The 24,708-nt window shown below is 48.7% G+C and overlaps 4 protein-coding genes across 8 annotated transcripts; 2 read left to right on the top strand and 2 right to left on the bottom strand.

Moving 5' to 3' along the window:
• Positions 1–570: 570 nt before the first annotated feature.
• LOC147215048 (uncharacterized) lies at positions 571–4,836 on the bottom strand. Of its 3 annotated transcripts, XR_015104323.1 has the most exons (4): positions 4,681–4,836; positions 3,627–3,817; positions 2,227–3,245; positions 571–1,903 (listed from the first exon to the last, which is right to left on the bottom strand). XR_015104323.1 is itself a non-coding variant. In XM_086140968.1 (3 exons), the coding sequence occupies exons 1-3, from the start codon at positions 4,701–4,703 to the stop codon at positions 2,293–2,295; spliced, it is 1,167 nt and encodes a 388-aa protein (XP_085997094.1). In that variant the 5' UTR covers positions 4,704–4,836; the 3' UTR covers positions 2,000–2,292. The 3 variants fall into 3 exon arrangements, 2 of the variants coding, with proteins under 2 accessions (XP_085997094.1, XP_085997095.1); XM_086140968.1 differs by lacking the exon at positions 571–1,903 and having other exon boundaries at positions 2,000–3,245; XM_086140969.1 differs by lacking the exon at positions 571–1,903 and having other exon boundaries at positions 2,000–3,245; positions 3,627–3,764; positions 4,681–4,827.
• A 780-nt stretch (positions 4,837–5,616) lies between these two features.
• Positions 5,617–10,600, bottom strand: pkmyt1 (protein kinase, membrane associated tyrosine/threonine 1). 2 transcript variants are annotated; one of them, XM_086140964.1, is made up of 8 exons: positions 10,558–10,600; positions 8,722–9,116; positions 8,206–8,443; positions 7,818–8,094; positions 7,626–7,732; positions 7,378–7,550; positions 7,066–7,286; positions 5,617–6,282 (listed from the first exon to the last, which is right to left on the bottom strand). In XM_086140964.1, exons 1-8 carry the CDS (start codon positions 10,568–10,570, stop codon positions 5,946–5,948), a joined length of 1,761 nt encoding a protein of 586 aa, XP_085997090.1. In that variant the 5' UTR covers positions 10,571–10,600; the 3' UTR covers positions 5,617–5,945. The 2 variants fall into 2 exon arrangements, with proteins under 2 accessions (XP_085997090.1, XP_085997091.1); XM_086140965.1 differs by lacking the exon at positions 10,558–10,600 and adding an exon at positions 9,758–9,829.
• Positions 9,856–12,688, top strand: LOC147215046 (elongin-B-like). Its single transcript, XM_086140971.1, has 4 exons — positions 9,856–9,979; positions 10,701–10,835; positions 10,979–11,087; positions 11,668–12,688. Exons 1-4 carry the CDS (start codon positions 9,977–9,979, stop codon positions 11,778–11,780), a joined length of 360 nt encoding a protein of 119 aa, XP_085997097.1. The 5' UTR covers positions 9,856–9,976; the 3' UTR covers positions 11,781–12,688.
• Positions 12,689–13,095: 407 nt separating this feature from the next.
• Positions 13,096–24,121, top strand: LOC147215045 (transforming growth factor beta-1-induced transcript 1 protein-like). 2 transcript variants are annotated; one of them, XM_086140966.1, is made up of 12 exons: positions 13,096–13,522; positions 15,343–15,393; positions 15,825–15,973; positions 16,913–16,968; positions 17,089–17,222; positions 17,308–17,389; positions 17,955–18,039; positions 19,258–19,446; positions 19,529–19,702; positions 19,776–19,857; positions 19,959–20,107; positions 23,138–24,121. In XM_086140966.1, exons 1-12 carry the CDS (start codon positions 13,510–13,512, stop codon positions 23,402–23,404), a joined length of 1,431 nt encoding a protein of 476 aa, XP_085997092.1. In that variant the 5' UTR covers positions 13,096–13,509; the 3' UTR covers positions 23,405–24,121. The 2 variants fall into 2 exon arrangements, with proteins under 2 accessions (XP_085997092.1, XP_085997093.1); XM_086140967.1 differs by lacking the exon at positions 15,343–15,393 and having other exon boundaries at positions 13,100–13,522.
• The last annotated feature ends 587 nt before the right edge of the window (positions 24,122–24,708 follow it).

Raw genomic sequence — 24,708 nt, 5'->3', positions numbered from 1 at the left:
AAATTAAAGAAATAGGAAATAATCAAGAAAAATAGGCAGGATGTGCACGGGCTGGGAGTTGAGACATGACGTGACCGTGTGATGTTGTGGAAGTGAACGCACAGTGTGTGTGTTGTGTGTCGTTGCACAGTCTGATGTCCGATATATTTCATGATCATCTTCATATTTCTGGAGCTTTGCATATGAGAGAAGATAAAATGTATTGACTTTCACGTTCTTGTTCCACCCGTCTCTCCATGATGAGGTTGACCTGAGGCCTTTCCAACCACCTGGAAGTAAAGTCATCTAAGAAAGGAAAGAATTCCCATTTTCCGACCAGAGAATGAAGCCTGACCTGTAATTGTATGAGTGTGTGTGTGTGTGTGTGTTTCGGGCACACTGCCGAGGACACACACTTCAAAATTACTGGTGACTGCTATTGAAAAAAGATGATTTTAACAAACAAGTTCATTTAAAAGTCAATGGCGGCAAACCAGGAGAAAGTTCATCCATGGAGTGGTTAATAATTACAACCTGCTGCCAAATTAAAAAAAGCACTAAAAGAAATAAACAGTGAGCAAACCCAGGGCGGTTGCCTGAACAATTGCTTTTATTGCAGGGTTTTGCAGTCTGTGAGGCTCAAACAGTGACGTGTTATTCAGCACGGCCAAAATATGCAGGAGGAAAAAGTGAAAGTACAGTAGTTACCTGCACGACTGGATTGGAAAGAAAAGGAGTGGGCAAAAACCTCGATGGAACGGAACAAACCCACTCAAAAAGACATCGATCTGGACAAAGAATCCGTAGGTGTTTCACAATCACAAGGGATTCTTTTATTGCAGTATCATAAATCCACTGTATCCACTCCTATTAGTAACACAAAACCTTTTGGATTCTGAACAATGAAACCAGCGCTTCTCCTCTCGCCGGAGAAGGCATCAACACCAACAGCGGCACAGATTTCCTCCCCCGTGTGTGTGTGTGTGTGTGTGTGTTAGTTCAAGCCAACGCTCTTTGTCTCCATAGTGGTGACCTGTCTAACCTGAATCTCAGCCCTGCTCTCAGACTGGCCCCTGTGGGCTGCTGTCCTGCTCCAACGCAGCACCAAGGCAGCCCCTGCTGGACTTTGGGTGCTGTTTGGAAATGAGTTTCTTGCTGGGTGTTAATTTTTAAGTGTCTCCCGGCTGCAAGTGCACGAGCTAAAAACGATAAAACCGGGTCATTGGGAAAGAGGGATGACACTTGAGTCATTGTGGTTGATTGTTTCATTATTGACACTAACTGTTGCGCTGCTGTGACAAATGAATTTCCCCGAATGAATTTCCTTTTGCGTTGAATCTGTTTCACCTATTCTTATGCCAAGTCACGGCTGTTCTCTGATGCTCAGAACAACAGGCAAACTTCCACAAAAAAGGGCAGATAAACAGATAGTATGTTAATTTAAATAACTACAGCTACTGTGAGGTCAGTAAAGGTCTTCTATCACTATGTGAATAATAAAAGGAAAGGTGTACAAGACAGTGGTGAGATCAGAGATGATGTTTGTACGAGAAACTGTTCCAATGACCAAAAGACAGCAGGCAGAACTAGAGGTTGCAGAGATGAAGATGTTGAGGTTCTCTTTGGGAGTGACCAGGATGGAGAGGATCAGGAATGAGTCCATCAGAGGAACAGCACATGTTAGATGTTTTGGAGAGAAGGTCAGAGAAGCCAGACTGAGATGGTCGGGTCATGGACAGAGGAGGGATAGAGAATATATTGGTAGACGGATGCTGGAATTGGAGCTGCCAGGCAAGAGGTCTGGAGGAAGACCAAAGAGAAGATTTATGGACGTCGTGAGAGAGGATATGAAGGTAGTTGGTGTGAGAGAGGAGGATCCAGAGAATAGGGTTAGATGGAGGAAGTTGACTCGCTGTGGAGACACCTGACGGGAAAAGCCGAAAGAAGAAGAAGAAGACGACTGTGAGGTCAGTAAAGATGTTTTTTATAGCAGATATCGTGGACGATTTGAACTCAACCCTTTCTGAATGGCCAAATTAATTTTTAATTGATAAATCATATGATTCCTTTCCAATTATTCCACTCCCCAAATGATATAAATGATACGGGTTCTTGGTCTTCCACGCTGCAGCCCCCTGTGAGAGTCCTTCTATGACTGTGCAGACAGCTGACATAGAACCTGGTCGGTACCAGGAGACCACGGGCCTTTGTGACATCCGGTAACCGACCGAAACATCGAGTCCTTACAACAATTGCAAATCTCTAAGGACAGACAGCGTGAATATCTGAACGAATTCCAGTTCAGCAAAGCTGTTAAACCAAGGGACATTTGTTCCTCCCGAAGTAACCCCCCGTCTGCTGCGCCGTCTCTCCGATGTGAATCTTCTGGTGGCGATTCAGGTTCCCCCTCCGACTGAAGCTCTTTCCGCAGTGGCTGCAGTCGTAGGGTTTCTCCCCGGTGTGAACCCTCTTGTGTTTGTTCAGATCCCCGCGGTGTCTGAATCGCTTCCCGCACTGCACACAGCTGTGCGGCCTCTCCCTGGTATGACATTGTAGGTGAGTATTCAGGTTGCCGACGCTGTCGAATGTCTGGCCACATGTGGTACAAAAATGTGTGTTCTGTGTGTGTAAGTGCTCCATCCTCATTCTTTTCCCACTGAAGGCCATCCTGTTGGTCTTTGCAAACGCGTGCCTCTTGGATACCATGTAATGGGGGCGGATAAGAGCAAGTCTGTGGCATTCAGAGCTTACTTGTGCTTGCTGGCTCCCAGCAGAGCTCAGACAAGAAAAGTGGCTGCTCGCGTTCACAAGGTCTGTGCCGGGACATTGTTGAGGTGGTGGTTGCGGTCCATCGCAATCTGTCGCGTCTGGTTCTTTTTTGACGACAACCATCTGTATCCCCAGAGTGGTAGATGCGGAGAGAGAGTCGTTTACGTTCTCAGAGGAGACCGCAGCTTTGTCATCGGTGACACCGGGTGACGCGCGGTTGGCCATTGCCGCCTCGTCGATGGGTCTCCTCTCCGGCGAGCGTTCTTTGCAGTGATCTGAAAATGTCTGCATTGAGGTGTCTTCGGCTGGAGATTCTACATCCGTCTCCTCAACTTTGGGTTTCAGCCGTAAGTCGTGGTCAGCATCGTGACCACTCGAGCGTGTTTGCTCAGCGGGTGTGACTCCCGAGTTCTGCTGCGGAGGCAGGCCAGACACTTGTTCTGGTGTCTTGGTGTCCTCAGGAAACGGCCCGCACACAGGGACATCTGCGGTTATATCTGAACCAAACACAAGGATTGTGACATTGGATACAACTTTATTATCATCACACATGTACAAGTACGGGGTTGCAAAATACAGTTTAGCATCTAAACAGATAAGCAAAGGAGCAGCGGGTGCAGATATCGTCTAAAAATTAACAGTATGTACTTGGTATATGATGTCAATAATGCACAAGTGATTTACAGACAGGGTACAATGAACATATGCTACAGACGGGTATGTGCACGACATGTAGTGGACTATAGACAGGAACTATGGACATTATTTACAGGTACAAATGCACAGATGATAAGTTATGCAATTCAAAAAACAGTAGAGTTGTATAAAGTAGTAAAGGGATGTTGGCAATGCCGAAAGATATTTGAACTTGTACCCACGTGCGCTCTCCGCTGGTATCTGCTCCTGTAGCTCGAGCAGTCTTCTCTTTAGACTTGCATTTTCTCTCTGCGTCCTGGCGTTTTTGTCCTGGTACTCTGACACCGTCTCCTTCACCATCTCCAGAACCTCCTGCACCACTGAGGACAGTAGCTTGGCCAAGCGGCCACTCAGACGTTCAAGTTTAGCCATCCTGGAGAGAAGTTAGAAATTACTGTATTTGTGTGGTGGAAAAAATATCCGTTTATTTTTTTCATGTAGCTGTTCTCGACGGTTTAAAAACGAGTTCCGTCGAAAGGTATGCATAGTACTCAGAAGACAAAGGAGGTCCTTTTTATCTTGGCCTGACAGACATTGTGGTTCAGCAGCTGGAGAAGCAACACTAGATGAGTTTTCTTATCTCAACCTTGCAGACATCATGTTGGATGCTGCACTCATTTACTCGACAACAAAACCTGAGCCGTTTGATCAAACCGCTGCCCTCACTTTGTTTGACTCGTGCGACAGAAAAAGAAACACGGGGAAAAAAATTCACGGCTCCTTTTCCTCCACTGTCCCATCAGGACAGTCGCTTACAGATTAAGTACATATTAACTCTAGTTCAGAGAACTACAGATTAGTAACATTAACCTCAAATTCAAACTGCTGCAATTGTCAATGGAGAACTAAGACAACATTGCAAAATGTTATTCAGGTATCAATATCATAGCTTTCAAAAGATTTAAATAGTATACATGGTGATACTTTAAAGGTTAGAGAAAACATATCTGTCTTTGTTTACACAGGTGCTTGTAATTTGAAATGTTTCTGTTTGGTTATCATTTTCTATGACCGTTTCCGACGTCGTTTACCTGGGAGTTTCGGTTGCAGAGCACTGTTATTCGATGACCAAGACGTGTTTATTATAATTCTAACCTACAAATACTGGACCGGTATTAAAGAGTTAAAATAAAAACATAGCCAATGTTTACAGCCGCTGTAGCTTGGCATTTAGCATGTAGCAAGAGAAGCTAGCAGCGGATGTCGCTAATCCTGGACCCGAAATGAGAAACCTACCGTTCGGTGTCTCCCTCTGTCATATCAGCCGGGCTCAGATCACTTTCATGCCTTTGTCGCCAAACTTGACGCCCCAAAAAACCTCCAACTGGCTTGGAATGGTTGTGCTAAATCCACAGACAAGCCGTTAGCAGCTCCGCACTTCCGGACACAACCGGAAACCCGTGCGGTGTCGCCCGCTTTTCAAAATAAGAGTCTCAACCTTTTTCGCGTCAGTTGTCATATTTGGTATTACTATCTTTTCTCTTTTGTTTTTATTCTACATAGAACTTTGCTGAAGCAAAAAGTTTTCTTGCTGAAGGTTTCTACTTGCATTGTGTTTTTTGGTGGTGTGTTAGCACAAAGCATTGTATACACAATATAAATAAAGGTCAGGAGAAAATAAACAAAAGACAGAGTAGGATATTTGCAAACAAGCTGGGGGTTTTGGGGTCACAGACCCTGAAATTATTCGACCCTGCATTTACATTTTATTCTACTCGTGTGTTTGAATTCCTCCTTTCTTGATAAGACAACCGATTATTGGCGTCCCTTGTGCTCTGATTTTTATCATCCTCATTTTATCTCTTGGTCTAATTGATTGGATGTTTTTTTCTCATCAATGTCATATGAACACCTGTGCTACTCGTTTCTCCTGTTTTTCTTTTGTATTTTGGCATGTTTTAGAAACACATTTCTCAAAGAAGCATGGCCAATAAATAATTCTTTAAAAAATTTAAGCCACATCCTCTCCCTGGATCTAATATGGTGTCTGACGCATTGCTGCCATCTGCTGCCAACCGCCAACGGCATCGCCCATCAGGATAAAGCACCAGGTGTCTTGTCATTAACCACAATACCATTCCGCATTTATTAGTGGTTCTCATATACACCTGTCAATTAAGATGTAAATGTGACATTTTCTCACAGCCCAAAAAGTCATTTGACAAGTTTCCCTTTCTCTGAACAGCCCCTATTTATTCTCATATTGGTGAGACGCGCGCCCCACGAGAACGACAAGCCGCCGATGTAGCTTACAACAAAACAAATACCCCTCGCGGCATGAATTGCACTTGCAGTAAATGACCGCATTCACACACGGATATAAAGTGCTTTACAGTCTGATTACTGTCATTGTTTACATACATAATACATATTAAAGAAGCTTTTACAGCAACGCTCACGGATTGCAGAATCAGTTCATACGAACTAAACAGTGAAACACTTATACATTCATACATGATGATTGTCTTAGCTCCAAAATGATATGTCCCCCCATCCTGCAGTCACGGCTGTCCCTCCAGAGCGGTTTCCTCAAACAGACCGAGTAGGTTCTTTGGCTCAAACATGGGCCGGGGTAAAGTCACCTCTGCGCGGAGCCCGTTTCGACTCGGTGAGCCGGCGTCCTCAAGGACGCTTGCGCGAATCTCTGCGCGGCCGGGGCTGCAGCCGGGCGTGTGGAAATCCTTTGCGTGGATGCTGGATGGTGTGTGCGGAAAATGACCCGGGGAGCCGTTCCACAGATGTGAGTAAGAGGGTATGCCGGCAGGACTTTGGTGATCGTGTGTCTGAGAGCCTGGTAGAGGAGTGGATGTACTCTTCACAGACCCTTTGGATTTCACCCTGTTGAATAGAGAAAATTGCCGGTGATTAAATCTGACATGGAATGGGATAACGACATTGATTTTAGCTCGCCAGAAAGACAAAAAAAAGTTTTTGGCTCTTTTTGGTCTTGTTTGTATGAAACTCCTCAAAATGTCAACATTAAGGGAGAAATGCGATCGACTTCTTGAAACGTTTTGAAGTCATATGTACCGTAAATTCCAGCATATAAGCCACTACTTTTTTCACACGCTTTGAAAACTTTTACAACGATGCGGCAAATTTAAGGATTTTTTATGGGGTAGCTTCCTTCCGCAAACGCCTTCACAGTGGACAAATGTAACAGTTTCTGCAAACCCACTCTCATTTAGGCTAATTCTTCAGATCAGCCTATTTGCGCTTATAGCACACAGCCCCGTTATGAAAAAGACATGCAGAAATGCATTTGATGCCGCTTTCAAGCAGAAAGCGATCAGTCTGGCTCTCCAACAAGGAAATGGAGTTGCTGCACGTAAGTTCGGCATCTGTTTCGAAAAGAAGCATTTGCGTTACGTACCGGTAGTTGTAGATGTTATCGTCACTGATTTAATTAAAAGTTTTCAAAAAAAAAAAAAATCTTTCCTTGCTGCGTTCATATCTCACTGGAATGGTGACACCTGGGGCTTGTAGATAAGTGTGGCTTATTTATGTGCAATTTCTTGAAAAAATCAAAAATAAGTAGGTGCGGCCTATAGTTCTGAATTCACGGTAGCCTTTTTTCAGGTTGAGCGGCGAGGCTCCACGACAACATAATTCGAACTGTACCTGTGCGAGAAGGAAGGGGAAATCTTCGAGTGCAAGGAATCCAAGAGGAATACTGTGTCATCCTCCGGACCACCTGAGTCAGCGTGCATGGCACTAAGGGGCAAGGTTAAATCCTTGTCCCAGCTGCCCTTCGGGGGAGTGCAGGGCAGCGGCTTGGTCCAGCGAGGGAGGAGTGATATGTTAAAATAAGAGAGAATTCCGCATCCGAAGCGCACGACGGACTAAAAGGACGAAAACACATTGAAATGAGGATACGTTTTTATCATGTTTCATATTTTCCAGTCCAATCCGAAGGTGTGTGGGACACGTTACCTTGCAGAGGGAGGCCAAAGTCAACAGGGACTCGGCAAACAAAAGGTAAACGCGTCTCTTCCACCTGCGTTTCTTTACAGCCGGCAGGGCGAGAAGCTCAGAGACTGTCGGCCTTTCAGAAGGTTGTGGCGACAACATCATCTGCAGTACGGTCCGAAGCTCAGCCGATAGGCCTGCAAGTACGGGAACTGTAATAACGTACGTCGTTTGAGTGAAACGACGGGCCAGCTAATGACAAGTAACCTTACCGCCGGTAAGCTCTGCAGGGAGGCAGCCCTGCCTGAGCCGCTGCCAGCTTTCTCCACCATTGGGAACTTCAATGTTACAGGCAAGCTCCAGAATGGAGATGCCCAAACTGAGGGGAAAATCACACCGCAGTTTTAGCTTCCGATTCATTTGGAGAATGAGTCGCATACGTGGGGCGTTATTCCAAGTTCTACCTGAAAATATCTGCAGCAGGTCCATACTCCCCACGGAGAAGCTCAGGAGCCATGTATCTGGGATCTCCCTCCTGAACGTCATCCTTCACGATGTCCTGCACGAGATCTGCCTTCTTGTTGAACTCAAGTAAAAGCCCAAAGTCCGCCAGCTTGAGGCGTCCGGAATCGGTGATGAGGACGTTCGCGGGCTTGAGGTCCAGATGGATGAAACCGTTGGAGTGCAGGTGTTCTAGCGCTGAAAGTAGGTCGCAGAGGTAACCCCATGCCGCTCGCTCATCTGGAACGGACAACGGCATGACAAGGTCGAGTCACTTAAGAGACTCACTCGGAGCACAGCATCAAACTCGGTGCAGCATCAGAATCTGTTATTGTTCAACTCAGAGTAAACCTGTGCCACGAGGCTGCTTCTCTGCGTGGAGCAGCAGACTGGTTCTGCACAGCTCCGTCTGGATGTACAGCCTGCCATACTCCTCCCAGGCTGCTACAAAGTTCAGGATGTGTGGGTGTGGACAGATGCGTTCGTGGTTCCTGGCCTCCTTCACGCGCCGGTTCCGCTCACTGTTTCCCCTGAAGCGATGGGAAGAGCGTTTAATGGCATACTGCCGTCCGTCCTTATTGCTTTCCACCTTGAAAAAAAGGAAACCATTAAGAATGAACATCCTCATTTGCCTTCTTGTCAGGGGCCAGTCGGGCTCCGTCTGAAGTCAGATGTGATGTCTGGAGGTCACGTTGCGAATGATAATCATGGAATGTCTGTGAGATTCATTAAGAAAATATATAACCCGGGTACTACTGTAGGAGTATCTTTGCCGTGAATTTTTGCATTTCTGCATGAACACAGCGGCGACTGCCAAATGACTGTAATGTAACTGTGATGTAATGGAATTATTCAGATAACGCTCACCTTGAAGACTTCTCCGAAGCAGCCCCTTCCCAGCAGGCCCAGATTAGTGAAACACTGACTGAAGTACGACTGCTGCTTGCTGGGGTCAAACTCGGAGTGGGCGAGGGGGGACTTGCAGAGCGAACCGGACAGGGGCGTCCAGGGCGATGGCCGCTGGGGGAACAACCTGCTCACAGGGGGGCATCCCTTAGACGGTGGCAGCGGCGGCATGAGGGTTGAGGATCCATCCAGGGATGAACCGGATGAGTTGGATGTTGACGAGGAGGAAAAGTGACGTCGCTTTTTTAGGGAAAAGGACTGGTCTGCGTAGGAGAAGTGGGAAGGGAGAGGAACCCTGGACATGGTGGACTCCACTGCCAATGGCATTTTCCTCAGCGCTTCTCTGCAAGGATGAGCTGGAACAGACAAGACAGCAGATCGTTGATGATAATGTCGCCTTGTCCCTTAAGGGGTCGCCGAAGCGAATCGACCTTCTCCATCTAACCCTACTTCCCTGCATCCTCCTCTCTCACACCAACTACCTTCACGTCCATCCATCTTCTCTTTGGTCAAATCCAGCATCCGTCTACCAATATAGTCCCTCTCCCTCCTCTGTCCAAGACCCAACCATCTCAGTCTGGCTCAGTCTCTGACCTTCTCTCCAAAACATCTAACGTGTACTGTCCCACCAATGTGGTCTCTGTAAGGGACCATAATAGAAGAGTTGTCCAGTAATGGACGAAGTAAAGGAAATGTCGAGGTGGAAAAGCGGGTCAGTCTGGTCTACACACCCATGCTTTTGAGGAAACACTGCTCCTACGAGGCACAAGATGAGAAAATCCTGCACGTCAGCTCATGTTTGCATGTTAGCTTAGATCGGTGTCACTGCAGCTGCTGCTAAACACATTACTAGCATAGTCGGGGGCATATAACAGCCCCAAAACAGCCCGTTTTTAACGCAAATCTGGCAAACGAAAAGAGCGTCAGCTCGATAGCAAGCGGTCTAATGGCGGGATTCAACTGACAGTCCACGTACCAAACAGAGAAATCTACTGACCATGTTTTTTGTGATGTTTGTGTGGTTTCTCCGCCGTTTCTCCGTCAGCCACCTAGCTCGCGCCAAATTCTGACAAACATACGTAACGTTGCGCAAGGGCGCGTCGTGAATGCCGCCGTGCGCGGCTAAATTGCGCAATCGCCGTAAGCGGTGCAGTTTGGGGGGGTTCTGCTGCACTAACCGGGCTGGCGCAACGGGCTAGCTAGCTGAGTACTTGAGATGGTAAATGTCATTTTTGTCTGTGTTTTGGGGGGATCGGCGTGTGGATACACGCAGCGTCTCGGCGTTCAGTGTGTGGTTATACCGCTGACGATTTTGTCGGCTGTATGAACGCTAATGTAGGCCCTTTGTTTGTTAGCTAGCTCTTGCTAAGCTGCTAGCCTAGCCTCATCCTCCCATTTAATAAAACGAGGGCTCGTAGCGAGTCAACTTAGCTAAGCTAACCTCGGAGGCGAGCTAAAATTAACCAGTTAAAACCAGTCGGAGTACTCTCGTCGGGTGAAAACATAGTATCGTGTTCCTGCAGCTCGTACACCCGGAAACCTTACGTCTGCTACGTGTGGGCTTATTTTCTCTTAGCTCGGAGCTAATTGTGTCGGTTTCACTTAGTTTTCTGTTGTTGCTAGCATGAACACTGTGAGCTACATCTGCATGTAAAGCCGGTTCTCAGCTCTTCAACACCCGGATCTGGAAAATAACCGGTCGATAGCTCATTTTAAGGGTCTTGGCTGAGAGAGAAATTCAATCTGTACACTTGTTACCCCTAGTCAGCGTAGCAATAACGTCATTTTACAGCTTACCGTGAGATTCCATGCAAATCTAATGGCTCTGCCACAGTTTCTCCGACATTACAGGGGATACTTCATTGTGGGACTCAGCTGCAGAGCCGAAAGTGACGTTTCTGTCGGACAAAGTCAAACGGCATTTACGCCCTGTTTTTCAGGACGTGTTCTTGATGATCCGGCGTCACAAGACCACAATCTTTACAGATGCCAAGGAGTCCACCACAGTCTATGAGCTGAAGCGTATTGTTGAGGGAATCCTAAAGAAGCCGCCCGAGGACCAGCGGCTCTACAAGGTGAGCTCCGGGCCTTCGTCCGCCCGGGAATCCCGATCTCATCGCCCTGACGTTGCGGGCGTTCGCCCCGTCTGTCCGTTCTCAAAGCTCACGGTACACTCAGAGGGTGAATCTTCTTCTACCCTTGTCCTGTTAATCCACAGGATGACCAGATGCTAGAGGACTGCAAAACCCTCGGCGACTGTGGGTTCACCAACCAAACTGCCAGACCACAGGCACCAGCAACAGTCGGTCTGGCTTTCCGAATCAGCGGTACGTTCGTGTCCCCCCTCCCTCATTTTTGTGTTTGTTTTGAGCCTTTTGAAGAGGAGAGTTTACGTTTCCAAAGCAGCAATTGAGTAACTTTGCTGAGGCCTTTCAATTCTCGTCAAAAATGCACTTCGGTCTCAGATGAAAGAAGATGATTTGCAGGTTTCGGTGATTTGACAGAAATAAAGAAGTCGTCTGAATCGTACGAGAAAGGGGATGTTAAGTTCATGGAATAATTTTGAAACCGGAAGTGTAATATGTAGAACCCGAGGCCTCCGGCGAAGAGCGCGCGACCGCGTCTTGGCGTGAAGCGCGTTCAGCCCGGATGTGATAATGGCTGGATCCCTCGGCGAGGTTCAGGAGCGCTCATCCAGCAGACACACTCAAATGATGCGGTGGAAATTCTTACCCACACATTGGACACAGACATACCTGCCCGGCTTCACCCCGGCGGACGTCGTGCACGTCTGTCACGAGTGCTCTGCTCGATCTCGGCCCGAACGTCGGACGTCGCCCGCGACACACCCGGCCCGGCTTACGCGTGGCGGCTTACTAATCCGGTCTGCTCTGCCCTCTCCTCCAGATGAGATGTTCGAGCAGCTGCACATCGAGGCCTTCTCCAGCCCCCCCGAACTCCCCGACGTGATGAAGCCTCAGGACTCCGGTAGCACCGCCAATGAACAGGCGGTGCAGTGATCGCCGCGCCAGGGAAGGATGGGAATGGTTGTGTGTGGATTAACTGCAGTGAAGAAGTAACGGGGTGGAGGATATATTATGTAATTTCAGTTGACGGCTGGGGACATTTTGGGTAACCAGACCTGTCCATGTTACCTTTATGCTATCATCCCGGCACCCCAACCCCCCCCCCCTCCCCCTCCCCCCAATTTGCTTCACAAGTAATTTTTATGGCAACTATGATTTCCACATCACACGCAGACCTGCTCGTTGAATGTGCTCTTATGCACTAACCGGCTCCAATTTCCTGAGTGAAGACATTTGTTTGAAAAGTATGGCGGTGTGTGTGTGTGTGTGTGTGTGTGTGTGTGTGTGCGCGTGTGTGTGTTTGGTGACTTATTATAATTATTGTCATTAATATTTTGGAACAGGTGAAGGTGTCTCTGTGTGTCACGCCCCACGTTAAGAAGCATGCATGGGTTTGGAACCCGGGGTCTGAATGGACAAACCGCATCCGGTCATTATTTCCACGCAAATGTATAAACCTATGGTTTCCTCGGTCCGATTCTTCCACTCGGGTTGTAAATTTGATTTCCTCCCCGGAAAGAAGGTCTTCACAATAATGTCGTCAATGGTATCGTCGTCTGCTCGTTACTTGGGTCTGTTGTCAGTTCTTTGTGTGTTTCAAGACCGGAGACCAAAGGCGGTTCCACCCCGGACACCAGAGGAGGTTCTGGTCAGCGGACGACTCGCTCGTGACAAACCATATACTTAAGAAGAGACTTCTGTGATGTTAACGCTTTAGTTTTGGGAAAAAGATGCCCGTCACCACGTGTCATTAATGCGGCACCCTCCCCTAATCACAAACGACCTAGCGTGTAACTGTGAGCTTGCTTAATTAAAGATTTTCCTGTTTTGGTTTTTTTACAGTTTGTTTCCACTTTTTCCATTTTAAAGAGGGCGGAACTGAACAACCGCTCGGCGGTTAATGTTCGCTCCGGGGTTTATCAGAAAAAGGCACGGGTTTTCCAATGCGTCGACCCGCTCCGATGGAGGAGGTCAAACGCAGGATGGCGGCGATGGGGAACCGGAGACTATTTGGTTGACCTGCGGTTCCTTGCAATGTTCCCCGTCGGGCCGCCGACTGAAAGTAACAAAAAAAAAGGCCTCTAGGTCTCCACAAACCCGGGGTTGAGGAAGGACCGTTTGCCCGAGGGTCCCCCCAAGGTCAAGGTTCACACGGAGAACATCCCGGACCGCAGGCGGGGTTCACCGCGTGGAAACCAGCGGGGCATCCGCGCTTGGACGGTCCACTCCCGTCGACACGGTGGCCACCGGGGGATCCTGCTGGGGGGGGAAGATCATCCGGGACGGATCCCTGCGCGGGGGTGGACCCGGCTGGGAACGAGAGTTCCCGGCCGCGGCGCTGCAAACCTTCATTTTCTCTCCCAAATATGGCCTCGGAATGCCGGCTGACGTCGTGTGTCCGGGGAATGCGGCTCTGCAACCGCAGCCGCGCAGCTACGCCTTCCCGCTCCCGCACAGGAAGACGGTCCTGCGAGGGGGAAGGAGGAAAAAAAACAGAAGGAGCGGGACGCCCTCCTCTTCCTCCTCCTCCTTCTCCTCCGCTGGCGGATAACGGTGTTGGAGAAGTTCTTGCGGACCGGACGAGAAGCCCCGGCCGTCCCGCCCGGCCCCCTGCATGCTGCCCGCCGGACCCCGTCGACCACCGAGCGGCTGAGCGGAGATCATGGAGGACCTGGGTGAGTGCGGAGATCTGCATGTCCACATATGTGGAGGTCTGAGGGAGGGGTGGTGTGCCAGAGGAAACACGGTCTGGGATTTTCACCCCCTCCCTCCTCTCCTCTCTGCTCTGTCCGTACTGATGTAAGGAGGTTTTGTTCACGTCTTTATCTGCATTCTCAGCCACGGAAAAGCATCTTCTGAGCTCCGGTCCAACTTCTCCGCCGCGAGAACCCAGTACTTTTCAAACTGAGTCCCTCAGGTCGCTCCGGCTCCCTGCATCCGGCCGGCCGGCGTCTCCGGCCCGCCTTGTAAACTCCCTCTAAATTAGATTGCGACGGCTCCACGGCGGACCGTCTCCTCCATCGTCTCAACAAGTTGGGCGCCGAGGCGGAGATCGAGGCGCGGGAGGAGATCGGCCTTCCATTTTGAAGGCGAAGATGTTGGAGGAGGGCTTCGTCTCACGCCGTCGGGGAAGAAGCGGCTCAGAAATAGCCCCCGGACCGCAGCGGAGATCCAGTAAAAATAGAAAAGACCTTTTTCCCCTTCCTCCTCCCCTCTCCTCGAAGTCCACCTCGGAACGGAGAGGCCGAGGGGGAGCCGCGCTCCTGGACGTAGCCGAGCGCATCTGGCCACATCTGGATCGGATTGCTCCTCGCCGAGAGGCGGGCGGCGGCGCCGGAGGAGGGGGGGGGGGGGGACGCCGGGCGCCCGGCGGAGCCGAGAGTTCGCCGATCCGGCGGGACTCGGGGCGAGACGGAGCACTTGTCGGAGAGGCCTTTGGCCAAGACAAACAGGCCGACGGGCAGCTCTAAATATGGTCATAATTCCCGCTGAGAGAAGTTCACCTCCTTATATGAGCAGTCTGGTCCAGCGGGGGAAAGGCCCGGCGTGAGGAGCTCTGGTGTTTACCTTCTGCTTGCATCATACACTCCGAACCGGACCTCGGCGCGAACCGGAAGCCGGTTCGCCGCTTCGGACGTGTCCGCGGGCCTCGGGGTCGTCCTGATGTTCGTCCTACCCGTTCAGGATCTGCTTCTCTCCTTGAGTTCCACCCGGAGGAGGTGCGGGAGATGTTGCGGCCAAAATCGCGGCGCGTGTGTTTTCCGCATCTGCTAAAACCTGCGGATTCGCTTTTCAGCCGTTTCCGTCCTCCCGTGACCCATTCTTGGAGCCGACTGGAAAACGTGAGAACGCGTGGATTTGCATTTTGTTCAAACATCTCATGAATCCTGATCGACCTCCGCCGACTGATGGACGGCGGCGGAGATGCGGGCCGCTGGCCGGTCTCGCCGCGGGGACGAGGCCTTCGCAGTCGGGGTTAGGATTAGGGTTCTGGTCAGGGTCGGGCCCTGGAGCTGACCCGCTCAACACACGCCTTTTCCTGTGTTAACAGCTTCTCGGAGATAAGGCTAGAAATCAGACGATGCAGAAGTAGCTCAAACTACATTTGTGGAACATGAGACGTCTCCGTGGGTCCTCATCTCCAGCCCGGTCAGCGGGAGGCTTCTCCGAGAGCAGGAAATCTCTATCCGGCTTTCGTCGGGCTCTCGCGGGAGCGCCGTCTACAGAGGAGCTTTTTGTTTCGGGAAATGGCTAAGCGTCCGCTGACGTCCTCCGTGAAATTAACCTCAATAAAAGGATGCGTCACACGACCGGCGGGCCGCGGAGGATCCCAACAAGGACGAGGAAACGCGGAATAAGATATCAGCTGCCGAACACGCTTCCTCCTCCGTATCTTCTCCACTCCGGCGCGAGCGCGGCCGCAAGATCTCGCCTCCGCTCGCCGTCCGACCTGCCGCTGCTGTTTTGGTCACACAGGCTGTCTGTTTCTCCTCAGGAGTGTCTGAGCCACTTAACTACCCTCTCAGTCCTCGTATTGTTGTCTTTGGTACGTAACGGTCTCTGCACGCCCCCCTTCCTCCCGTGTCCCGTCCCGGCTTCATCTAACCCCATGTGTGTCCTCGGTCACCGCACGCATGCTCTCCTGACCCGTCTCCATGTTGTCATTTCTTTCACGCCACGGCTTGGGCGGCATCGCGGGAGGCGGCGGGGCTTCATGTCCCGCGGGGCCGGGCCATATGGAGCGGGAGAGTCGCAACGCCGACTTCAAATGAGGAATAAATCACTGATAAGGAAGCGATTTATTGCAAAACTCAAAAAGCGGCGGCGGTAATGGGACCGCGAGCCTCCGGTATTTCTCCGGTATATCGCCCGGCCCTCGTCTTCGTGGCCGCCTTTAATTCCCATCTCGAATCATCCGGAGACTAAACCCGACGCCGTCCGCCGTCGCCCGGCTCCTCATCCCTCTCTGCCCTCCAGATGCCCTCCTCGCCGATTTGGAGAACACCGGCTCCCCTCTGGCCCGGTGCCCCGTCCTGCTCACCTCCGACCCGCCCAAGAACACCGACCCGGTCTCCCAGGACCCCGCCGAGGCCCGGCCCCCGCCGCCGGCGTACACGCCGCAGCAGGTACCGTCCGCCGCCGCCGCCGTTTGAGTCCGACGTCACGTTAACGGGGCGGCTGCAGAGCTGAGCTGGACCTCCTCGCCACCGCAGGAGCTTCGCTACAGGCTATCTCCTAAGATAAGATACACTTTGTTGATCCCCGTCAGGGAAATTCTTTTGTCACATTAATAAATTAAAGAATATGAATAGACGGTTAAAAGATAGACAAACATCCACAAATAAATAGACAGCAGATGAACGACAACCAGGATAAGAATAGACCGCAGAATCAAAAGAAAAACAAAAACAGCAAGGGTGAGAATAGACAACCAGAACGACAACAACCATGACAAAAATAAACATGACGCCAGTGGAGTGACACCAACAGGGATAAGAATAGAGTGAAAGGCTGACCGGTGTGAATGGGTGAGGAGGTGAATGAATGGGTGAGACGGTGATATCCAAACCTCCAGCCATCCCTTAAGATACCGATCATTTTATAAACCGATTGTTTAAGATAAGATGTACGATTTGAGCAAATTTTACCCTGGAAATACAAAAAGAATTTCACGACGCGAATACGAGAGCGAGAAAATCGAAATTTGGCCGCTGCTTCAGATCGCACGTGGCATCGTTTCATATCTTTCTGCTTATTTTGTGTTTTTTGAAGAATCATCATGAGCCCAAAGAAAGCTTGTTTACAATAACCGTTTTTCTTTTCGATGTCCCTTACATTATTACTATCCTTCTTTTTCAGGGGTTTTCTATGTTAACATCCTTATTTTGTGTGTTTAATAGGGGGGTTGGACCAAATTCATTTGTTTTCTGTGATTTTAAATGAGAAAAATTCACTTCTGCAGCCGATTAAATTCATATCTTAAGGAAGCGCTCGCTATTTGTTTCTACGCTCTGATTTCCCGCTGCTGTTTGTTCTCTGACGTGACGCTCCACCTTCTGTCTCAGACGGTCTCTGCAGCCATGAAGTCCTCGCAGAACTCCAACCCTGACAAATTGTACAGGTAAATACCGTCTGCAGATCTCCCGCTTTGCAAACATCTTCTGCGGCAGATTCCGCCGTCCCGGTCGGGGGTTTTGGTTGGTCCAAGCGTTCCTGAAGGCACCTCGGGTCTGTCTTGCAGCACGGTGTGCAAACCTCGCTCTCCTCGTGCAGCAGACCCTCCTCCGGTCTTCTCCTCCGCCTCCCAGGGAGGAGGTCTGAGTGAACTGGACCATCTGCTGCAGGAGCTCAACGCCACACAGTTCAACATCACAGGTTGTTGCATGTGTGTGTGTGTGTGTGTGTGTGTGTGTGTGTGTGTGTGTGTAATCATACTCAGGGATGTGTTTTCCCGCTGTAGATGAGATCCTGGCCCAGTTCCCCTCTTCCAAGAAAGACGAACGAGACAAGACCAAGGACAAGGAGACAAATGCTTCTCCCAAGTAATAACATCAACCAATTCCTCCTAACTCGAGCAGCGTGACCTTCTGACGTCCCCGCCGTCAGAAGGTCTTCTCCTTTAAACGTCGCCGCTTCTTTCGAGACTCGTCCGGAGTCTCGGTTTGCAGTTTGAGCTCCGCAGGAGAAGGCAGAAGGCTTCTTCTCCTTTGGCCTGGTTCCTTCAGAGGTCTCCAAATAACCTCCTGTCCTCTTTCCCTCCATTCGTAAACCTCCTCTCTGGTCTTCCTCCGGTCTCGGCATCTTCTCCAGATCTTCTCCATCCCTCCTCTGTCCACGTCCAAACCATCTCAGTGTGACTTTATCTCCAGAACATCTTCCACGTGCCGTCCCTCTGATGGACTCCTTCTCGATCCTCCTCCACATCCTCCCCTCCCGTCTTCTCCTCGGTGTCTCCAAACCAGACCTCCATCTTCTCCTTCCTCTCTCTCCGTCTGACGCTCCTTCATCGCACGCATTTTCCAAGAACATGCAATGTTTGTCCTCCATGATCACAGCTGCTGCGAGTCTTGACCAGAGATGTGTGTGTGTGTGTGTGTTGTGTTCCAGCCCTGTGAAGCCCTCAGCGACCTCAGCCACGCTGGAGCTGGACAAGCTGATGGCGTCTCTGTCTGACTTCAGGGTCCAGAGCACAGTAAGGCTCCTCCCGGTGTGAGAGGTTCTCCAGACTTGTGAGAAGGTTTCCCACGTTCCAGAGTAGCTGGAGATGTTGGGCAGTTGTAGACTCGAGGTTGGTTTCTAAACCACGTGTTCTCTTAAAGTCTGCAAGGAGCACGTGAGCACAGGAAGTGGTCACAAGTTTATGTGTGTGTGTGTGTGTGTGTGTGTGTGTGTGTGTGCGTGTGTGTGTGTGTGGAGTGGCCTGGGAAGACAAAGGACGATTCACCATCTCCGCTACACCACGTTGAGATGTTCTGTCATATGTTCTGCTGGCTTTCTGTTGGAGGTCATAGTTTCCAGGACGACCTCAGACATTCAGCTGCTCGGAGCCAGCAGGCCGGCCCGGGCATTCCTCAGTGTGTGTGTGTGTGTGTGTGTGTGTGTGTGTGTGTGTGTGTGTGTGTGTGTGTGTGTGTGTGTGTGTGTGTGTGTGTGTGTGTGTGTGTGTGTGTGTGTGTGTGTGTGTGTGTGTGTCAGTGTCAGCTGTTGGCGCGTGAAACAAAAGCCAAGAAACGACTTGTGGTCGGGTGATGTTCTGCTGAAGCTCCTGCAGACGGCGCTGTCTTTCCGGAATCAGCATGTGTGTGTGTGTGTTGTTGTGCCAGAGTTTCAATCAAAAACATAACAGTAAAATAGATAATAGTAGGAAGGAGGGAGAATAAGAAATACAATAAAATATATTGTATTGTATATTGAATGTATATTGTGTGTGTGTGTGTGTGTGTGTTGTTGTGCCAGAGTTTCAAGCAAAAACATAACAGTAATAGATAATAGTAGGAAAGAGGGAGAATAAGAAATACAATAGAATATATTGTATTGTATATTGTATGTATATTACATTACATTACATTACATTACATTTGGCAGACGCTTTTATCCAAAGCGACTTACAATAGAGGACATAAGCACTGCAAATACATTTGCAAATACAAGATGCACAGGAAATATACAGAAGAGTAAGCTTGGGTTTTTTTTTTTTTTTTGTGGGACAAAGACGTACACAAACGTACACACACACACACACACACACACACACACACTGCATAGCCTAACTTGCTGCCTAACCTGATCAGGGGCAGCTCAAGCATCAGCGCAGTAAATAGTCCCGTATATTGTGTGTGTGTGTGTGTGTGTGTGTTCACCCCGATATTCACTACAAATGACAAACACGCTCCTCCTCCTCCTCCTCCAGCCGGCGGCAGCCGTGAGCCCGGTGGTCCTGGCGCCGCAGCAGCCGGCGTCCCCCCCGCAGCCCCCGCCCTCGGCCGGCGGCTCCTTGGACAGCATGCTGGGCCTCCTGCAGTCGGACCTGAGCCGGCAGGGCGTGCAGACGTCCTCCAAAGGAAACTGCTCGGCCTGCCAGAAGCCGGTGGTGGGTCAGGTGAGTGTCCGGCGGCGGGAGAGCGGATTCCCCTCGGCGGCGGAGCCTCACCGGCCGTCCGTCCCCCCCCTCCTCCTCCCAGGTGGTGACCGCCCTGGGGAAGGTCTGGCACCCGGAGCACTTCGTCTGCACCGAGTGCGAGGCGGAGCTGGGCAGCCGCAACTTCTTCGAGAAGGACGGGCGGCCGTACTGCGAGTCGGACTACTTCACGCTCTTCTCGCCGCACTGCGCGCACTGCAGCAAGCCCATCCTGAACGTAAGAGGCCGCCGTTATCGCCCGTGCGTTCGGCGGCCTCCCCGACCCTGAACCCCTGCGCCGTCCCTTCCAGAAAATGGTGACGGCTCTGGACAAGAACTGGCACCCGGAGTGTTTCTGCTGCGTCAAGTGCGGACGTTCCTTCGGAGACGAGGGTGAGTCTCCGTTCCGGCCTGGAAATCCGGCGCTCGCCGGTCGACGGCGCCCTCGGACGCCCTCAGACGCTCAAAAGGTGTGTTTCCCGCGTCTCCGCCAGGGTTCCACGACCGCGAGGGCCAGCAGTACTGCCAGCAGTGCTTCCTCACGCTCTTCGCCTCCCGTTGCCAAGGCTGCAGCCAGCCCATCCTGGAAAACTACATCTCTGCGCTCAACTCCCTCTGGCACCCGCAGTGCTTCGTGTGCAGGGTGAGGCTTCGCAGTGTGTGTGTGTGTGTGTGTGTGTGTGTCTTGTAGCGTTCCTCGCTTGAGGTTGAGCAGTTTGAAATAAAACTGCGAGGTCCACGTGTGTGGATGAGAGGCCCGCCAAGCCCTGTGATTGGTCCAGGCTGAACCCCGACTCGTCCAATCACAGCCACCCCGGGATTATTATTTTTTTTAATTTCAAGTATTTTCAAGCAATATTGAATTGAGAAAGTCCTTATTTTTCCCTTTTGTTTAATATAGTAGGGATGATTACATCCAAAATAATTTCGGTACATTCATATAAGATCATTAATGATTTTAAAGTTGGGAGAAAATGCCCCAAAAAATTCAGTGTTTAAATGGCAATTTTCATTTTGTTCAATTTACATGATAGAATTGGTCCAAAAGTACACAATGCAAAAAGGGTTTATACGATATGCAGAAATAAAAATAAAACCAGGGCTGCTCTGCCGCCTCCTCGGCAGACGGGGAAAAGAAGCGTCTGTTTAAACACACACTTCTTGGGATTTCCCTCTTTAAGAATAAGAATAAGAATAAGAATAAGAACAACTTTATTAATCCCGAAGGAAATTGCAGTGCCAGAGTTACAGAATATAAAACAGTAATAAATAATAAAAGAAAGGCAGAATTAGAAATAAAAATAAACTATAAACTATAAAGTGTTTCAGTGAAACTATAAAGTGTCTTAGTAAGCAGATAAGATAAGATAAGATAAGATTCGGTGGACCCTCGCTATTTCCTGGATCGGATTTTTTTTTTTTTTTTGTGATTTTTAAAAAAATACAAGTGAGGTCGTGAAAACTTCTCCACGTGTTAGAAGAAGGCAGAAGTTTCGCCCTAGAAGAGTGTGATCCGGGTCGATGGGTTTGCGGGAGGCTGGGAAAGAGTTGAGCGAGGTTCGTTGAGGGTTCATATATCTGGAAATACCATCAAAACCATCTCGTCTCTTCTGGCGGGGGGTCTTGGAAGGGAAAAGTGAAGGTCCGCTGTAATACTTTACTGATCCACATCGGGGAAATTTAAATTGAAATAACAGATATCAATAAATATGAACGAATTGGGGGCGGCGAGGCAATCATGGGTGGACGTGAACATTCCTGGTTGGATTAATAAAAGCCATAAAAGACAAATATTTCTAAATGTATTTCATTGAGAGCCGTGTAGTATTTTTAACGTATAATAAATTAAATATGTCTTACTTTTAATGCGACCTCTGGTGCCGCATGGATTTTTTCAACGTGCCGCTTTATATTTGACCGTTTCTTCGATACTATTTTATCATAGCATATTAGTCATAGCGCAGATCCAAATTTAAATTCCTCCGTCCACGTAGCCCGAAATGCACAATAATCATCCTTTTTTTTTTTCTTTTCGCCACCTTTTCCGTTAAACTTGTCGGCTTTCTGATCAAATTAATTTCTTCACCTTTACGACGACCCCTGACCCGTGAAATTTATCTTCATAACTTCCCGACCGCTGAGCGAGACACTGCTAGTATGGCAGCGTGGCTAATAAGTGATAAATCATTACTAATATAAATATAAACGTAAGTGAGCTAGCATGGTGTTTCCCAACCGCTGTGCCGTGAGAGATCATCAGGTGTGCCGTGGAAAAATGCCCACTTTCACCCGATTGGTCTGAAAATGATTTATCCAACGCAAATAATGCGTCTTCCTATGTCTATGTGGGCAGCGTGTCCATTCCATGGCGACGGGTGGTGAATTAACCTGTGCATCTGTTTATCAGTGATTAGTGACGCTTTGCGTGATACATTTTTAAAATAAAAAGTACTTGTATCTGCGTCAACAAACAGGCAGCGTTGTTGAAAACGACCAAGACGAGTGAGAAAGCAGTGAAAGCTGCTAGAGAGTTGCTGAACTCGTCTCTGAATCCAAACAGCAAAACATTAATACGACCTGCCGGCTAAATCATTGGAGAAGAAATGCTCGGCTCTGGAGTTGATAAAGAAATAGCCAGAATTCTCTCAAATAATACAATTTTTAGACATATTGATGACATTGATGATATGATGACATGGCTATCAGACTTTTTAATTCCTCTTCCCTCAGCCGCAGGGAATCTTCAAATCTTTGTAGTTAACAGTTAACAGTTAAGACCATTTATATTTCGTTGTATTTCTTATTCTTCCTCCTTCCTACTATTATCTATTACTGTTATGTTTTTGCTTGAAACTCTAGCACAACAATTTCCTTCGGGATAAATAAAGTTGTTCTCATTCTCTCATGTCGTCAGACATTGCAAAAAAGTGTTCTGGAAAAGTTGCACTTCAGTGGGAAAATTGCATTGCAACTTGACAAATCTACAGATATTAGATATATTAGATTTCACACTAAGTAAATGGAGACTACGGTTTACATTACATTACATTTGGCAGACGTTTTTATCCAAAGCGACTTACAATAGAGGACATAGGGACTGCAAATAACACTTGCGAATACAAGATGCACAGGAAATATACAGAACAGTAAGCTGGGGTTAGTTTTTTTTTTTTTTTTTAAGACAAAGACGTACACATACGTACACACACACACACACACACACACACAAACTGCATAGCCTAACTTGGTGCCTAACCTGATCTGTGGCAGCTCAAGCATCAGCGCAGTAAATAGTCCTGAGAGAGACTCATTCTTTTTTTTTTTGAACATTTATTAGAACAGGTTCCTTAACAGAGTCATACACATTCTTACGAAACCTCATAACAAGATATACATTATACAATATTCTTTATAGGTCACTTATTTCCTCAATAGCATGAAAGAGACTCATTCTAATTGGTTAAAAACAGTTTTTGACATAATTATTTGGTGGTGTGATTTTTCTAATATAAAATATGTGCCGAGGCTCAAAAAAAGGTCGGGAAACACTGAGCTAGCGGAACGACACACACGGAGAGCTGCATCCGGAGGTGTCGGGAAGTGTGTGTGTGTGTGTGTGTGTGTGTGTGTGTGTGAACAGGCTGGTGATAACGAATGCTTCCCCCTTCCCCAGGAGTGCTACAGCCCCTTCGTCAACGGCAGCTTCTTCGAGCACGAGGGGAAGCCCCTGTGCGAGGCTCACTACCACCAGTCCCGCGGCAGCATGTGCCAGGCCTGCCAGCAGCCGATCCTGGGCCGCTGCGTCACCGCCATGGGCGCCAAGTACCACCCGCACCACCTGGTGTGCCACTTCTGCCTGAAACCCCTGAGCAAGGGCTGCTTCAAGGAGCAGGAGAACAAGCCTTACTGCCACCCCTGCTTCATCAAACTGTTCGGCTGAAGGCCCCGGCCGACCTCCTCCGCCTCCCGCTCGCGAAGACGCCGGCGTTGGTTTTTTTTTTTTTTTTTTTTTTTCTACCGCGGAAACGAGGGCGGAGCCGGTCTCTTTCTTGGTTTTTTTTTGGAAGGATGTCGGCGTCCGAAGACGCGGGAGGCCCTTCGCCGGCCGGAGAAAACACGGGAAGGCGCCGCCTTACGCCGTACACACTCCGCAGATTTTGCCGAAGGCTTCGGAAGAGAACGCCAAAGCAGATTTCTGTCCGCGTGCCAGGAAAGCCCCTTTAATATATTTGCTTTGAATCGTATCGTATCCGCGTTTTCCTTTTATACCTTCCAGTACGCCTGCTTTGTTACCTATAACCGACCACCTCACATTTTGCATTATTCTCTCACTTTTGCTGTACGCGACGGGCCAAAGATCATCCCAAAGGAGAAAGTCAACACGCAGCTTTTGCCGATTCACCGATGAATGAATGAATGAATGAATGAATGAATGAATGAATCGCACAGGAAAAACCAAAGGAGAGGAAAACGGGAGGATATTCACGTCACGTCTCTTCCGGGTTTATTTTCTATGGATCGTACCTTCTTACGACCCGGAAACAGACCGAACATCCGTTTCAAGCCCGGCGTCAAAGAGGTGTGAACATATTCGCAGAACCACCGTGAAGGAGGGTTTTTTTTTTTTTTTTTAAAGAATAAAAGTTACAATAAACTGCTTCTTGTGTCCGGGATCATTTTTGAAAAAACAACTCGGGCCGGACGAGCGTTTCTTTTTTAAATTACATTTCAAAATATAAAAACGGCAGATATGAAGTGTTGGGTGACGTTCCACTCAGGGAGATGGTGGAAAAAAATACAAAAACCCAAATGTAATACTTTTATTTCTCGAAAGGTTTTGTCCTGGAGGCTTCAGGCCTGTGAACAGGCGGGAGGTTACGAATAAATGCAAACGTCATATTTCATTGTTTCCCACAGGACAAGAAGCAAGGAAGAGTTTTATTAAGAATATTAGGGTACTTACGCGCCAGTGTTACCGTAACCACGGTATTATTTACGAAACACCATTTCAAGACACCTTTTTGTCGCTCGCATTAATAAATAATCACATTTAAATAAACACGAGGATTCATTCAGTAAAAAGGATTTTATACTACGAAAAAAAAATGTACATACATATATATATACAAAAAAATATATATATATTACATATGTATTTTTTGTTGTTTTTTTTTTGAAAGAAAAGCTTTTATTCTGTTCAAGGCTTTATTCCAATCATGATAAGTTTCAATACTTGTTACAAAA

This window comes from Fistularia commersonii, chromosome 33, assembly GCF_037954325.1.
Source record: "Fistularia commersonii isolate RoL2024-O1a breed Wild chromosome 33, RoL_Fcom_v1.0, whole genome shotgun sequence".
NCBI lineage: Eukaryota > Metazoa > Chordata > Actinopteri > Syngnathiformes > Fistulariidae > Fistularia > Fistularia commersonii.
This window is presented reverse-complemented; position numbering and strand designations above follow the sequence as displayed.